Source organism: Primulina eburnea, chromosome 15 (genome assembly GCF_022965805.1).
Source record: "Primulina eburnea isolate SZY01 chromosome 15, ASM2296580v1, whole genome shotgun sequence".
Classification (NCBI taxonomy): domain Eukaryota; kingdom Viridiplantae; phylum Streptophyta; class Magnoliopsida; order Lamiales; family Gesneriaceae; genus Primulina; species Primulina eburnea.
The window spans coordinates 23676421-23694112 of record NC_133115.1 but is presented as its reverse complement, the minus strand read 5'-3'; the positions used below and the strand labels follow the sequence as shown (position 1 = coordinate 23694112).

General features: G+C 36.1%; 1 protein-coding gene across 4 annotated transcripts; it reads left to right on the top strand.

The window, feature by feature from the left end:
• The first annotated feature begins 9975 nt into the window (after positions 1–9975).
• LOC140814435 (uncharacterized) lies at positions 9976–15035 on the top strand. Of its 4 annotated transcripts, none has more exons than XM_073173420.1 (3): positions 9976–10108; positions 10194–10307; positions 14890–15035. In XM_073173420.1, the coding sequence occupies exons 1-2, from the start codon at positions 10041–10043 to the stop codon at positions 10300–10302; spliced, it is 177 nt and encodes a 58-aa protein (XP_073029521.1). In that variant the 5' UTR covers positions 9976–10040; the 3' UTR covers positions 10303–10307; positions 14890–15035. The 4 variants fall into 4 exon arrangements, with proteins under 4 accessions (XP_073029521.1, XP_073029519.1, XP_073029520.1 ...); XM_073173418.1 differs by lacking the exon at positions 14890–15035 and adding an exon at positions 11901–12100; XM_073173419.1 differs by lacking the exon at positions 14890–15035 and adding an exon at positions 11687–11886.
• The last annotated feature ends 2657 nt before the right edge of the window (positions 15036–17692 follow it).

Genomic DNA, 17692 nt, shown 5'->3' with positions numbered 1-17692 from the left:
ACTCGGTACTGTACTCAGATTCAAAATCAGACAAGCGGATTTTTCCAAATGCGAAACTCTGAAACTTTTCCCCTTGGGCTCTCGGTTTCCTTCTTTTATTTTCTGATTCATTGTACTAAAGATATGTATATATACATATATATATAAATATATATATATATATATTTATATATATATATATATATATATATACGTTGCACTGTTAAGGGGCAAATGGCTCTTTTTCGTGCTACATGCCGCGCGCATATGCGCGCCCAAGGCCCGCGCATATGCGTCGGAAGTTCTATCCGGAAATCAGCTGCTGGAATGCTCGCGCATATGTGCGCACATAAGTCGCGCATATGCGCGAGACCTACTGTCTCGTGCATTTTACCACTCACGTATATGCGCGCCTTCCGCCGACACATATGCGCGAGGTCCTCTGGACAATCACTTTGGTTACTCGACACCTCGCGCATATGCGCGCCCTCATGACGGGCATATGCGCGGGGTCTTCTGCCAAACCCGCGCATGTGTGCGCACCAGATCGCGCATGTGCGCGGATGGCATCTCCCTCGCACATATTTTGTGTCTTTTCTCGTCTTTCCCGGTCTGGTTCATTTCGTCTATAATCACATCAATTAATCACTAAATCATTTCAGATTAACAGGATAAATTTCTCGGGCCTTACATTTCTCCCCCCCTTAAGATTCGATTTTGTCCCCGAAATCATGGGCAATCAAATTAAATATCCAATCAGATACCAAAGGAGGTATATACAGAAACTAAAAGAAAACTCACCTCAAGGAACACGATACTAGAATCTTTATTTTATTTCAAACTCTGTCTCCAAAATAGCTTTCTTGATGCCCTAACCATTCCTTTGAACTTCCAACAACGGAACAGTTTTATCCTGAATCATCTTTCTTTCACAAATCTCTGATTTCACTCTGGAATAATCATTCAAGAAGTATAATCTCATAATACCACTCGAAGTAACTCTGATAGAAGCAATCTCAAAATACTGGCTATACAACATCCGTATAAACCAATTAACATCTCATAACAAATCAATACTATCATCTCCTATCAATCTGATAATTTCAATCAGAGTTATATTCAATTTTCAACCTCAAATATCAACAGTCATCATCCGACGTTGACATATTCAATCTATTTATTCTGAGCTGTCTTTATTCTCGTCTGAATCAGTTTCAATTTCTTTTTCATATCTCTGATCTCATCAAATCCGATCTCAGGTATCACCGAGATATAATCCCCATACGAAGAAAATCTGCAGTTCTCACTGTACAATTCCTCGAATGATGTTATCTCGATACTCCTTTGATAGTTATTGTCGTACCATCATTCACAAAGTGACAATACATCGCCTCAACTAGTGCTAAAATCCAGCACTACAGTTCCTGGATATCCTCTAGTTTCAGGATAGTTGCTCCAACTATCTATCGATCTATAGACGATAAGTGAAAGAGTTCATTGTATATTCTTCCAAAAGTACATAACCAAACGAAACTCACAGTCTGATATTATAAACTTTGGCGTTCAGTACAATCTGACCCCTTTTCTGACATATATCTCAGTCGTCTGGTCATATCTGTACATCATCCTGTACAACATAACATATGCAAATTCGAGAATCTGTCAATAATAATCATATCATAGTACAGTCTTGGCAAGATTTCGGTAATTCCGTCACCAGATCCATAGAAATGTACTCTCATTTCTATTCAGGAAGCAATGATCTATATAACCAATCTCTTGGTTTCTATTTTTCTGTCTTCATCTGTCAGCGATTCAGACATTTCGATACAAATTCTGCCATAACTGATTTCATCTGTTTATATCAAAACTGTCTGTTCGAATTATTATACATTTCATGTCACCAGAATAATACTGAATCCACTACTGTGCGCTTCTCACCCTATCTGTCATTTCGGATTCGAATTATTCTGCACAAACAAATCAGCTAATTATATAAAATAAAGTATTACCTACCTAGTATTTTGATCGATACTCTGTTCTGACTATCGAAATCAAATTCTGAACAGTCTGATCAAATTTATGAACTGTATATAATCTCAACGGTTCATAACAATCAATATCAAACACAAATTCAGAATGAAAATAATATCGGATCAGAGTCGAAATATCAATCATTTATACTAATCTAGTAAACGCATAAACGCAATTGCTGACATTTCTGACATTTCTGAAGTTCTGCCATTTTCAATATCGTTCTCAGCCACTGATCACGGTCTCAACTGTGCTACAATCAATCAGTATACTATCTTCAGATATCACAGACTTTGAATACAATCTGTTGCCATCAAGGTTCATATCCGAATAATTCTGTATACAACAATCTCAGTTCCCAGAATATTCAATACAATTTCAACTGTTCGATTCAATCAATCATATGCTGCGAAGATATCAAGATATCATAGATACAATGAGCATAAAATCATCAGAATATCTCTGAACACATGATTTATCAACCCATAAACAGAACTGCAGTATTTTCCAGAGAAACACATAATCAGATGTAACTCTAACTCTCAGGCAGTAAATCTTCTAACTGACATTTCAATTCTTTTCAATTCAATCAGTATCATTCTATACGGAATTCTAAAATGAAACCAGTACCTAGTATCGAATCAAGGGTGAAATCACTCTCCCTGATATAAGAGAAACCTGAAATCTCATCTGAAAAACTATAGCAACTCTCCTGCTACTGACAAATCAGTCCCTGATAGTCTCAACTTCAGTAATCAACTGAATACATAAGGAATTACTCCATTCCTTTCAATAATCATCGAGTCATAACTAATACGGATATTAAAGGAATTCAAAATCGAGAATCCTTACCGCTCCCTAACTTCTTGAACTGCTTCTTTCGAGCTTTCAATTGTTCTTTCTTTTCATTACTGCTGCTACCAATCTCGATTCTGGGAGGTAGTTGCTATGGTCTCGGTGTTGAAAGAACATAAGAAGCTTCCTTTTGTCTCATCAGAGCTGCGTCTGCTCTTCTAGCTCTGTTCAGAGTATCAGAAAAATTATTCGGTTGCTTCACATTCACTAATGTACATATATCTGGATTCAATCCCTGGATGAATTGATCAAATACAGCTGCATCGTTCCTAGCCACGTGAGGGGCAAAAAGAACTGGGCCAAATACTCATCAATATTCAACTGACCCTATCTTAAATTTGCAAACTCTGCACTTTTATCCTGTCTATATGATACTGGGAAAAATCTTTGATAGAATTCAACTTTAAAAACTTTCCACATAATCACTGGACTACGCTGTTCTAAAGCCTCTTTGGTTACTAGCCACCAACTCCTTGCGACTTCCCGTAACTGGTGGCCAATCAGTTTAACTCTACAATCATCTGTGAACCCCAAAAAATCAAATAGCATTTTTATATCTTCTAACCAATTCTCACAGTCGACTGGCGTCTCAGTAACTTTCAGAATCGGCGGTTGAAATGACTGAAACTTCTTAATCATTGTTTCCATCGGAGTTTCTAATACATCCATCAGATCAGTCGAAGTACTACCTCGTTCTGGAATTCTTCAAGGGGGTATATCTGATAATCACCAGAATTATCAATCACATGAGACAAATCCGGCTCAGTCCCTTCCTGATCATCTTACCTCTGATCAAGAATTGGTTCTGATCAATTTTCAAATAATACACATTACCAAATCAACTCAGCTATTCAGGTAACATATATCTTCCAAAACAGTAAAACATATTGCAATATTAACATATACAATGTAATTCAACATTATAATAAATCACATGCTAGCAATCACAAGAAAGGAAAGAAAACACATTCTACCCCGCTCACTAGCTTCTATCTCAGTCTCAAGAACCTACAGTTCTAGAACTTACTGTTCTGGAACCTAATGCTCTGATACCACCTGTTGTGGGGACCCAGACGCTAATTCGATTCTTAATCATCTTTGGGACTAATTAATCAATTATAATAAACAGGGTATAAATTTTTTTTTAACATACACTATTACATGCGGAACGTAATGGCATTCAGCTATTTTACATATCAGTATAAATTAACGTACGAGTCCTGTACAACATACATTTATTCAAACTAAGGTTTAACAACTAAACATCAAGTGTCCAAACCCTATTTCTAATCAAAGTCCGTAGTCTCCACTTTACTCACGATCTCTCTTCATCTCCTGGACCCTGAACCTGTCCAACCTGTTGTCATGCACACATACAAACAAGACAACAGCCGGATAACTCCGGTGAATTCTCAGTATAAATCAACGAAACATGCATTTCATATAACAGAAATAAAAGCATAAAGAATATATTCATAACATGTATCGCAGTCAGAAACATGAATCAGCATCAAACTATAAATCATACTCGTGACTCCACATCTAAGACTAAACTCGTTCCTAGTCTAAGGATCCCGGTTTCCAGACGTTGGCATTCCATATCGATCACCAGTAATAGAAGAAACTCCGATTCTATCCACATCGATATGGTATCGATCACCAGTAATAGAAAAAACTCCGATTCTATCCACATCGATAGCCAATCATCCGGTGACAGACTTTGGCACTATCGCCTATACACTATCTTGTGACATCGTGCAATGTGCCCGTGGCGATCCCACCACTATCAAGCACTTCTGTTACAAGATCATTCATCTAATACATGCTTCCTATACATCAATGGAATAGCATATAATAATCAAATCAATGCATATAATAACAATAAGTATGTGATTTAGGGAAACCCAAGTATATCCTACTTGAGTCAATCTCCTAATACCACATTGACTTATACATTTGTCTTCTCGATCTGACGAAGTCGAAGTCTCGAAGTCAAATCTGTCCATATCAAATCTGGAATGATAATATCAAATAAACACAATATCAATATACAATCCAATTCACGGCTTGATCTGATCACTATACAAATCAAACATAATCTGATTAATGTCACGACAGAACGATACATTCATAATCAATACTGAATCTGATTAACACCAATCTACTGATGCTTCGACGGTATGATAATACAGTCTTGATAATCCAGTCAATCTCAACATCACAGACATACTATCACGAGACATAATCAGTATCAATACAACTCATAACCTCAACGATAACAGATCATAATCTCAAATCGGTACAATCTCAGTCATATCATTTCAGAAAATCATAAAAATTATATAATCAGTCCGTTCTTCGATCTGATTTCAAATATACGATGTCTACTATATCAGAAACACCATATATGATTCATATTCAATTCTGACAACATCATAATTTCAAACGATATCAAAACGTAAAAAAAACTTACGTCCTGTTTTAGCTATCGTCGCTAAGAACTCGGTACTGTACTCAGATTCAAAATCAGACGAGCGGATTTTTCTCAAATGCGAAACTCTGAAACTTTTCCCCTTGAGCTCTCGGTTTCCTTCTTTTATTTTCTGATTCATTGTACTAAAGATATGTATATACATATATATATATATATATATATATATATATATATATATATATATATATATATACATTGCACTGTTAAGGGGCAAATGGCTCTTTTTCGTGCTGCATGCCCCACGCATATGCGCTGGAATTTCTATCCGGAAATCAGCTGCTGGAATGCTCGCGCATATGCACGCACATAAGTCGCGCATATGCGCGAGACCTACTGTCTCGTGCATTTTACCACTCGCGCATATGCGCGCATTCCGCCGGCACATATGCGCGAGGTCCTCTGGACAATCACTTTGGTTACTGGACACCTCGCGCATATGCACGCCCTCATGACGAGCAGATGCGCGGGGTCTTCTGCCAAACCCGTGCATGTGCGCGGATGGCGTCTCCCTCGCACATATTTTGAGTTTTTTCTCGTCTTTCTCGATCTGGTTTATTTCGTCTATAATCACATCAATTAATCACTAAATCATTTCAGATTAACATGATAAATTTCTCGGGCCTTCCAATTTGTTGGTCCCACGTGTGGAATTTGAGATAATAAACCCGAAAATAAAGAATAAACTGGACACCGAGATTTACATGGAAAACCCCTAAAAATTATTAGGGTAAAAACCACGAGCAAGATAAAAAGAATTCCACTATAATATTTTGTGGTGTACAACTCACTCACTATGTTTTCAAAGAGAACACACACACTTTTAATACAGGAGAACAAAACACCTCACAAATATTATAGAACTAAGCACTCAAATGCTTATAAGATGAGAGAAAACTCGAAGAAAGAATAATTTCAGAATGAAGGGGGACTGTATTTATAGAGCCTTTTTTCCGTGTGAAGACGAATGTAAAACGTGTCTTCCGTCTTCTCACGTAAATTTCCGTGAAATTTCCGCTCAAACTCATTTAATGTGTTGGCATCCAATAAATGTGACTTCTTTGCCGACAATTTGTCAACTCCATTGATTAATTGGCTATCTCTACTAAAGATATTGTTTTTTATCCTCTTGAGGATCAAGCCATTGTTGAGACAGTCTTCGTACAATCTTCTTTTCCTTCTCTAGAACATGTTCAGGTCGAGGCTCCACTTTAACTACCTACTGATGTACCAGTTGTTCTAGTAGTATGTCAACCTCAGATATCAGATACACTACCTGTTACTGAAAAAGTACCACCTGCTGAAAATATTATCGCTGAGGAAACCTCAAACATCATTCGAACATTGAAATCTTTTCTATTGTTCCTCAGTCTAAAATTTATTTATAATATTTGTTCCAAATGAAGGCTTTTTTTGTCGATCCATTATCTTTATTCATTCATCCAAGTGATACTGCAGAAGCACGGACTGCTAGAATTTGAGTTGGTTCCGGACAAGGTCATCATTACCAGGAGCTTGGCGTGAACTGAGCCCTTTGGAGGCGAGGTTCTCACCTGACACGCTAGGAATATCAACATGTAAATCATATTGATCCACTTCACGGAGTACCTCATTAAAGGTTGAAAAGGAAGAATTATGGGTAGATGCCATAAATACATACCCAAGGGCATCTCCAACCGTCCTCCATAATGGAGGAATCCTCCATTATGGAGGATAAAATCTTCTCCAACCATGCTCTATTTTTTTCCTCCATTTTAGAGTATGCACAATGATCCTCTATTTATGGAGTATCACTGTTCATATGGAGGATTGAAAATGAGTGGAAAATAATATTTTAAAAATTGTAATATAGTCTTTTTGAAAAAAAAAATTAGGAAAGTAGAAGAAAAGATCGACCCATACACAAGTTTAGTCGACTCACGCACCCACACTTGGGTCGACCAAAGCAGATTTGGTCGTTCTTTGGTCGACCAACCAAAGCACCATGCTATGCTTTGGTCGACCAAAGCAAGATACTAAAGATAAAGCTTGGGTATATTATGAAATTAATTAATTATATGTGTGTGTATGTGTATTCGAAAATGAAATAAATTAAAAAAAAGTATTTGATACTAAAGATAAAGCTTGGGTATATTATGAAATTAATTAATTATATGTATGTATATTCGAAAATGAAATAAATTAGAAAAGAAAGTATTTGGTAATACTTAGAGGATATAGGTTGAAAATGAAATAAATTAAATAAATAGAGTATTTGGTAATATTTAGAGGATATGGGTTGGAGAATGTTTTTGAAAATAAAGATCATGGATCTCTATTTTGGAGGATAGAGCATGAAAAATAGAGGATATGGATTGGAGATGGATATGAAGGGAGGTCAGAAAATTATAGTGAGAGAGAAAGAGATCGGATCTGATCAACTAGAATTTGATAAGTAAAAAAGAAATAAAAGAAATGTGTCATATATTTATATAGGGCATGTGAAAGATCGAATTGTTGAACTCCAGCCAATTGGACGAATGAGATTGTCTCGAAGTACGAGAAAAGTAATTGTTATCAGTTTCGTATAAGATTCGAGTTCGTAATTGACCGGTGGTTGGAATCCCCGCCTCAGTTCAATATCAGACCATTAAGAGCTCGAACAAGGCGAACTTTGGGTCTTTGACATCAACTCAACTTGGAGGGGGGAAATTGTTATACCCCATGGGCGAGATCAGCTCACTCTCGAAAATCTAGAAAAAAATGGTCTTCAAAAGGCTCACAACGGGCATAATTATCATGTTTCAACAGTAGGTCGCACTAAGATCCATCTCGGGCCCAATTACCAATTTTCATCATGAGGTCGTCTGGGAGTTCGTCCGAGCTGACCTCCCAAATATTTGTAATTCTCAATAAAGTTGTATGTTGTTAACCTCCCGAACTGACCTTCTCAACTAGGTCCCAGCCGACCTCCTTGATACTCGTCATTATGGTAATTAGCAAAGTAGTATCTGAGCTCCTGTAGAATAGTGGGTCTCATGTGAAACCGTCTCACAGGTCCTAATATGCCAGATGGGTCAACCTTATCCATATTCACAATAAAAGGTAATACTCTTAGCATAAAAATAATACTTTTTCATTGATAACCCAAACAAGAGATCTGTCTCACAAATATGACCCGTGAGACCGTCTCACACAAGTTTTTACCCTTGTAGAAATCTTATTTTGGCTTGTCTCATCTCAGACAAGATCACGCTCCCAATGGGCTCTTAGTCAAATACATCAATCTTTCATCCAAAGAGATAAGACTCATATAGAATCGATCAAACTTTTATATGAGATTCTGAGAATCTAGAATCTTACGATGACAGAACACACTAAGTGAACTAGAGTCTCACACAAAGAAGAGTTCTAAACAAGATAGAACTCTATTCAACAATAACTATTCTCTTATAAATTTCAGATTTGAATGAAGATTTATTTTCATAAATTCGCCCATATTGAGCATATATAGTACTCTCTATATTTTTCTTATTCTCTGACTTGACAGTTGGAGGGACTATGCCGGAACAACTTTCCGACCCTTTTATAACGTACTTCTTTGTGTTTACCCATTCGAAGATTCGACCCAAGCTCACAAAACGATATCTGACCTCTCGACATGTCACTTCCCAATTAAGATCCAACCCTTCGACAGGTATAACGATTTTTGGCAACTTCACGAATTAAATGGTGATCATAAAAAGAACATATGTTTAATATTTTGATGAAGTATTTTTTTATAATGAAATGAAAGAACGTGAAAATATGATAGATAAATGACTTAACCTGAAATTATTTTAGCTCAAGAAAATCACGGAGCTTACATTTTATAAACACATAATACAAAATTTGAAATTTTTTTATCCAGTAGAGTATGTAGGAGCCACCACAGGAGATGGCGAAGGTAATGGAACTTACTCTTTTAATGATTTGTCGAACTTATCTGTCGGTCAGAGTTCGAAAGCAAAAAAAATTACTAACATAATTGATTAAATATTTTTAAATGTCTCATTTGAAATAAAATTTAAGAAATTAAAAACGAAATTTTATGATGTTGAATGCATCACACCAAGTGAAAAAATACATACATCACAAATGGTGAAATCAACTCGATTCCCTAAACGTACTTATTGTAATACACGGTTAAGTCAATGTTACATGTGAGACATTGCCTCCACATAGTTTAGATGGACAAGATTCACACATATGCGATTTTAAAAAAAATTGTGGGCCCATGTATGTGTGATTAAATTGGAATCTTTGATTCTATCATGGAGTAGTGTCCCTACATGTAAAATATAATCAACGGTAATACACATACTTATAGCTAGAAATTCTCAGATCTTCTAATTTTTTAAGTTATTTTTAAAATTGTGTTCTAATAATTTATTGGCAAAAACTTGTGTGAGACGGTCTCACGGGTCAAATTTTGTGAGACGGATCTTTATTTGGGTAATCCATGAAATTGTATTGCTTTTTATGCTAAGAGTACTACTTTTTATAGTGAATATGGGTAGGGTTGACCCGTCTCACAGATTAAAATCCGTGAGACGGTCTCACATGAGACCTACTCTAATTTATTTAATAAAGATTTGTTTTGTCAATGGAGGGTTTCCCTTTTTATTGAAACACCGCCCATTTATTTTCAGTCACTTAGAAAATGCAGAAGTGCTTCACTTTGCTACAGACAGTAGGCATCGCCGGTGTCTTCTCTGCTGTGGCTACCTGGTACACATTCTCCCTCCCTCTCTCTCTGTCTCTCTCTCAAATGTTCGTATAGATTTCCTGTTCAAATCTAATCTGTTTATTTCAGGTATGGATTTATGTTCGGCAGAGAGTCCGCCCGCAGGGAGCTGGGTGACTTAATCGAAAGCCTCCGCCGTTCAAATTCCGATCCACAACGTCCGTCGCAGCACTCGTAAATCATGTAATGGATTAGTTTACAATTCTGCTTTTTAAGCTTTATATGTTTTATCATTTCTTTATATGAAGTGCGGAAATGATTGTTATTCTATATCCAAAATACCTCTACTATGGCTTAATATTGTTTGTTATACAAGTACTTGGGTAAATCTTTTTCATAGTGCGAGACCCAATGTGAACTAGGTTGTAGTGAAATTCATCGTGTACGATCTTGTTTCAAGGTCCTATGAAGCGCTACAAACCAGTCCAACATGGAATGTACTGTCAAGTGGTGTCTTTTGGTTTTTTCCCCTAAGAGTTAAATGCCATGAATTTTATGGTTGCTTTAGATTGATGTGTGAAATTGTTGCAAAAGTCAAACTTGTGGCTAGAAGCAAAAAGGGGATGAGGTCTCTCTCGTCCCCTACCGAAGCTCTCAATCGCAACCAATCTAGATGAACGCATACCGGCAGCAAAAGCACACAATATCAGTTTCTACAGAACACTGACCTATCCACATTGTGACAGAATCCCATTGAAAAATGATCTAGATTAGCATCAAATGGCCTAGTACCATCAATGAGAGCTGTTACTTCTGCAAGTGTTCGAGTATAGTCTCCTAGAGACATGTGAGTGCGATGATCAGCAAAAACTGGAGTATTAATGAGTTATGTGGCTCATTTCTGAACAAGACAATTTCCATCAAATGCAAAATGTTAATGAATTGTGATATGATTCCATATTCATGGTATAGAAGCATTGACTTTGCGGCTAGCAGATATTCAGCATTCCTCATGGCTGGGGCGTTAAATTTAATTAAAAGGATGGCGAACGGAAATTTTCAAATATTGATGGTGCATTTCTTACTTTTTATTCAATCAGAATGTATGTTGTCAGATTTTTGGGGGATAAGTGGGAGACTTCTTTTTTTTTTTACTATTGGTTTGGCATGAGAGACATGTTTACGGCATTGCTTGAATAATCTGTTTTATTTTGCAAAATAAAATTAAGATACATCAATGCTCCAGAGTTGTTATAATTCGATTAATGTTACAAACATGCTACTGCCAAACATCCTAGTGGTATAAAAACAACCAAAATTCTCACTTGTCACTTGAAACTCCTGCAAACCGATTCCTACTGAATTAGTAGAAAGAAATGCAGTCAGTCATGACCAATTTGAATTCTGCACCATTTCCAGTAAAGGACTTGCATACTGTGTTAATTGTATAAGTTCTTTTTAGACTTCATAATTGTATAAGTTTTGGATGATGAGTTGATGACTAAATCTTAAGCGGTGGAATTAGAGTATTAGACTAGGTCTATTGAATCTAGTTTTCCGGAAGTTATCAATTCTGTACCAACACTTTACCACGAGTCTTACTGGATGCATCTATTGTCTAGCTACTGCAAGGACTTTTTGGTTGGTCATGTTGAACAACTTGGAAGGCCGAAATCAAGAAGATTTTGAAGATCAAGTTTTGTGCCATATAAAGTTTTAAATCTTGGGGTGGTTGTCCAACAGTAACCTAAAGACAAAGTTGATACTGTATTTATTGTGCATTGAATGCTAAGATGACTGTTGGAATGATAGTTACCATTTTGGGAAATGTTGCAGTACTCCGAGAGGTCAAAGTTACATCAGATTCCATGTCTATCCAAGTTTTGAAATCATTTCTGAAGACCGTAAATCTGAAAGTTTGGTATAAAGACTATACATAGTTATAAAAGGCTCGCTCCACAGCCGCAACGCTTTAAGCATGCGACTGCAAGAGGAAAGTGCGTTGTGTCTTGTTCTGATTCTTCTTGGACGTACGTGTAGTGCTATAAAAAAAAATAGTACATGTAAACCTTAAGCATTATTAAATTAATTTATTTATTTAGATAATAATTTAAATATTTAATTAATTTAGGTTATGCATGTTATGTGTTAAATTATTTTAAATATATATATTTTATGAAATTTTATTATATTTAAGATGTTTCCTCGAGTTTTAGTTTCCAGATAAATATTCGATGTCGAATCGGAAAAGGAGATTAGAGATGAATAAGAAGTTAAAAATTTAAGTTATAATTTTATTATAAGTTAAGAAAATAGCATCTTAAAGGATTTATAAATTTTAACATTTTTCGGGCTAAATTTAATCGAGAGAAATAAAAATATTAAATATTTTAATTAGCAAAATTCGAGAATTTAGGAATTAAATACGTCTACTTGAAATAAAATATTTTAATAATTATTTTTATGACATAATTGATCAAATTAGGTAGTATTTAATTAAAAGTAGAATTTAAATTGTAGGACTTTTAATTTTAAAGTTGGAAGGATAAATTAGTAATTTAAATTACAAAACAACATTCAGTAGAACAATGGTTGTTTCTGGAAATTCGAAGATAAAATCTTCTACGTCTTCTCTTTTTTTGTTTCCAGAAGGTATCACTAAAAGACTTTGGATATTACAGTACAACACTTGTACACAACCACTTCAGTAGGGCTTACTCTTAGCCTACTGAAACTCTTAGTTACACAACTCAGTAAAAACGAATACAACAAAGTTCTGGAAAAGACTCTTTTCCACTTTACAAACTCTTCTAAAAAATGTAGCAAATCGTTTAGCTTGAAGAGATTTTACGAAACAACAACACAATATGATCTCAGAAGATCGGATATTGATAATAAAGCGTGTGCTGCTTTTTTGTATGTTGAGCTTTGAAGATAAGTAGTTAATGATAGCTCAAAATCACGTTGGAATAATCGTTGTGTAGATTGTAAGGCCCGAGAATTTGATTACCGTAATCTGAAATGATTTGAGTATAATTATTGTAACCCGAGATTAATCTGAAATGATTTATTGATTAATCTAGATAATTATAGACGGAACGGATTAAAGCGGAAAAGACGGGAAAAGACGCGAAATATATGTGCGAGAGTGTGCATTCGCGCACATGCGCGATGGGATGCGCGAGTCATGCGCCGAAGGTCCAGAACCTCTCGCGCATATGCGTCGAGATGGTGCACGCATATGAGCGAGGGACAGTATGCGCGACCAGTAGGTCTCGCGCATCTGCGCGAGCAGTCCAGTAGCCAAGAAGACGGAACAGAACATTACGCGCACATGCGCGACATGAGCCGCGCACATGCGCGAGATAGGCAGAAGGGGTGGCGCACATGCGCGAGGTAGAGTCGCGCATATGCGCGGGTGGATAGATTTGGATATGCCGGGCAGCAAGCCAGGCGCATATGCGCGATGCTTAGGCGCGCATATGCGCGCAGCATGCGAAGCAAGAACAAGCCACTTGTCCCTTACCTGAACCGTGTGTATATATATATATATATATATATATATATATATATATATATATATATATATATATATATGCATACAAAAGAGAATCAGAACGAGAAGAATCGAGAAAGGGCCGAGGAAAGTTACGAAAAATCCTTACGCCTTTTGTGAGAAATCCGTCCGTCCGATTTTGAATCCGACTTCAGTACCGTGTTCCTATCGACGTAGGCTACAACTGGACGTAAGTTTTGCTACGTTTTGATATGCTTTGAAATTATGGTATTATCAGAATCTGATATGATTCATATATGATGTTCTTGTCATATTAAACATCGTATAATCGAAACCGGACTGAGAAAAAGATACCATATGAAATTGTTATGATTTTTAGAGTTGAGTTGATTGAGAATTGATATCAGGATTGAAGTATTATCGAGTATGAGGTGTTAGGATTGATATCTGACTGATATGGTAGTACTGGATATATTGAAATTATGATGTTATGTTGTTGAAACAGAATTTGATTGAATTCTGATTATATCCAGTATTGATTGAGTGGTGTATTGATACCGTACCCTCGATATTGTTATTGTCAGATTGAGTATTGACAGGCTTTGAGTTCGAGACTTCGACAGGGTCAGAATATCAGAAAGAAAGGTATAAATTAATGTTGAGTTGGGATTGCACAACTCGAGTGAGGTTTGACTCGAGTTTCTCTAAATCACATACTTAGTTTATTACATTGATATTTGTAATTGATGAGATTGATGTTTGTTGTCTATTGATTTATAGCCACTGCATGTATTGACTACTGAGTCATTTAGTCATTGGCTGATTCGCCTAGTCACCGGCTGATTCGTCTGGTTATTGACTGATTCGTCTAAACTTTGGCTGAGTCGCTTAATTACTGGCTGATTCGTCTAGTTATTGGTTGATTCGCTTAATTCTTGACTGATTCGTCAATTCTGCGGCTGTTTCGCCCAGACACTGGATATATTAATTATATCGATGCCGTTTAGGGATTGATTCATTCCTATCGACTGAGATTCAATATAATTATCAATATCCAGACATCGGGATCACTAGGTTAGAGTTGAGTCGAGTCTGAGACGACGCGTTGTTTGAGTCGAGTCTGACTCTGAGTGTGATTCATTGCTTGATATTGATTTATGTTCTGATTTAATACATGATATGAATATGTCTTAGATGCTTTTGTATATGCTTTTATATGATTGCATGTTTACATTGTTTATACTGGGATGTAATTCTCACCGGAGTTATCCGGCTGTTGTCTTGTTTTGTATGTGTGCATGACAACAGGTGGGGCTGGATCAGGGTCAAGAATAGGATGAGAGAAGACAGTTAGCGTGGAGATCCGGACTTAGGAGTATATCTGTTACATCACCTGAGATGTAGTGAAGAAACAGTAGATATTATGATTTACGTTTTTACAGGACTTGTACTTAGATCTGAATAGTGATCTTGTAAATGAGATAAGACTTATTTCATATGCTGCGTACTCTTGTATTTTAAAAAAAAAAAAATTAGACCCTGTTTATTTTAATTGATTAATTATTCCCAGAGAGGGATTAAGAATTGAATTATGTTCGGGTCCCCACATAGATAAAGATAATAACGTTGTTTTTTCTATATAGGATTGACCTAATATATATAAAAAACTTGAGTCCAACGTCTATATTCAAAGACGGCTTCTAAGATTCCTGAGCAAGTTCAGCTTTAGTACTTAAAATGGGTCTTGCAGAAAGCTACGAAACAATCAGTCTTGTTTCATACCAAAACTGGTAAAGAACGTTAAATGTCTTTGTTCAGCATTAATGGTGCAATAAATACTCGTACTAGATAAAGTAACAATAACAATTAATATTGTAACGATCAAGTAAAAGTCGTTAAGTTCTGATCTTGTATAAGCCGAGTTCTGATTCTGTTTATCTAAGTTGACAAGTACTCGAAGAGTACTGCTTTGTTAAGGTGATACGAGAACTTCTGTTTTTATACCATCTCCTAGTTTTATTAACGCGATCCACTGGTTTTGACTCTCATCACCACAATTAAATTAAGTCTATCAATTTCTCCCTTTGCGGTGATGCCAAAACCTATAAGTTAGTATGTCGAAGAGAAACAATTATATCAAAAAGACAGATAGCAATTATAACCAAATAAATTAAATATGATCTTTAAACAGACTTAAAACCAACATGCATATATTCATTAATGATTTGCCTTCTGGTTCTTAATGGAGCTGCTGGATTACCAATAACCAAAGATGGAGGATGATATTTTCTCCAGAAAAAAGGGTTTAAAGAAATTTCTTCCTGGTTTGATGGATTCGAATCAGGCTCAGCTAAAGCAGTAGTAGGTTCTGGAATGTTCATTTCTGGTTCTGGTATATCCTATGTCTAAACAGCTGGTTCTACCAGAGGAATGTTTGGTTCTGGATTTTGAGCATCTTTAACACTAGGTTCTGCATCATCTTCACTATCCAGTTCCAGATGAATTCTGTCTAACCTGTTACTTAGATTTGACACGTTGGAAATTCCAGGAGCACTGCTATCTTAATAAAAAAACAACATGAATAGATTTTTCAACATTAAGAGTTCTATTATTGAAAATTCTGAAAGCTTTGCTTACTGCTGAATATCTAAGAAAGAGTCCAACATCTTGAGTCGAATGCGGACAAATAATTTTTACCATTATTGTGCACAAAGCATTTACAACCAAATACATAAAAATAAGATACATTAGACTTACTCTCTTTCCATATCTCATATGGAGTCTGATTATGCCTCTTGTTGATCATAGTTCTGTTTTGTGTTACATGCTGTGTTGATTGCTTATGTCCAGAAGCGCTGGGAGATGTCTGCATCTGCTAGAATTGTTCTAGCAGCTTCTTTAAGAGTTCAGTTTCTCCTCTCAGCCACTCCATTTTGTTGAGGCGTTCTGGCAGCTGAATATTCATGATGAATGCCCTGTTCATCCAAATATAACTCAAGAATCTTGTTAGTAAACTCAGTTCCCCGATCACTTCTGATTTTAATGACAGAAATTGATTTTTCATTTTGAATCTTTTTCAGAAGCTTGATCAGGAGGCAACTGGTTTGATCTTTCCAGTAAGAAATATCACCCAAGTAAATCTAGAAAAGTCATCAACAACAACAAGTGTGTACTTCATTCCCCCTAAGCTCATTATAGAGATTGGATCAAATAAGTCCATATTCAATAATTCCAAACACCTTGAAGTTGATTTACTACTTTTATTCTTGAAGCTAGATCTCACTTGCTTACCAAGTTGACATGCAGAACATACATGATACTTAACGAAGTTTATATCATGCAAACCATCAACTATGTTCTGCTTCTTGAGGTTATTGATTGATTTGAAGTTCAGGTGATTCGATCTCTTGTTCCATAGCCAATGTTTATCACTAAGAGAAGCAACTAAACATGTAGGAACATTAATGATCTTTATTCCATGAAACTTTGTATGTGTTGCATTCTCTTTTTCCAGTTAATACAGTAGACTCATCAGCATTTTTAACTGTGCATGTGTGCTTCTGAAAAGCTACAGAGGAACTATTATCAAACAGTTGGCTAATGCTAATCAAGTTGTAACAAAGATTTTCAATTAAGAGTACGTCATTAATAGTAATGTTACCATTGATAATCTTACCCTTACCCACGGTTTTACCTTTTGAGTTGTCCCCAAAGGTTATCTTTGGTCAAGTACAACTCATTACTTCTGATAGTAGATTCTTCTGTCTAGTTATGTGTTTGGAACATCCACTGTCCAGATACCATGTGGAGCTGCTGATTTTGGCTTTCCTCTCCTGTTCCTGCAAACACAAATTTTAGTATTTGATACCCAATTTATTTGGGTTCAATCCTTATTAGTCCTTTAGGAACCCACATTTGTACAAATCTAGGTGACCTTGTACTTCGGGTATCCAAAGAGGTGTGTGCAACAGAAGGTCTGCTATTTCTAACAGAATGCATCTTAGAATGTTGTTTTTCCCTTCTGTTTTTGTTGTCTGAACTGTATCTCAACTGAAGAGGTCTAGAATTACAGTACTGGTAGTTTTTAACCTTTATAGAAGGTTGTCCTCCT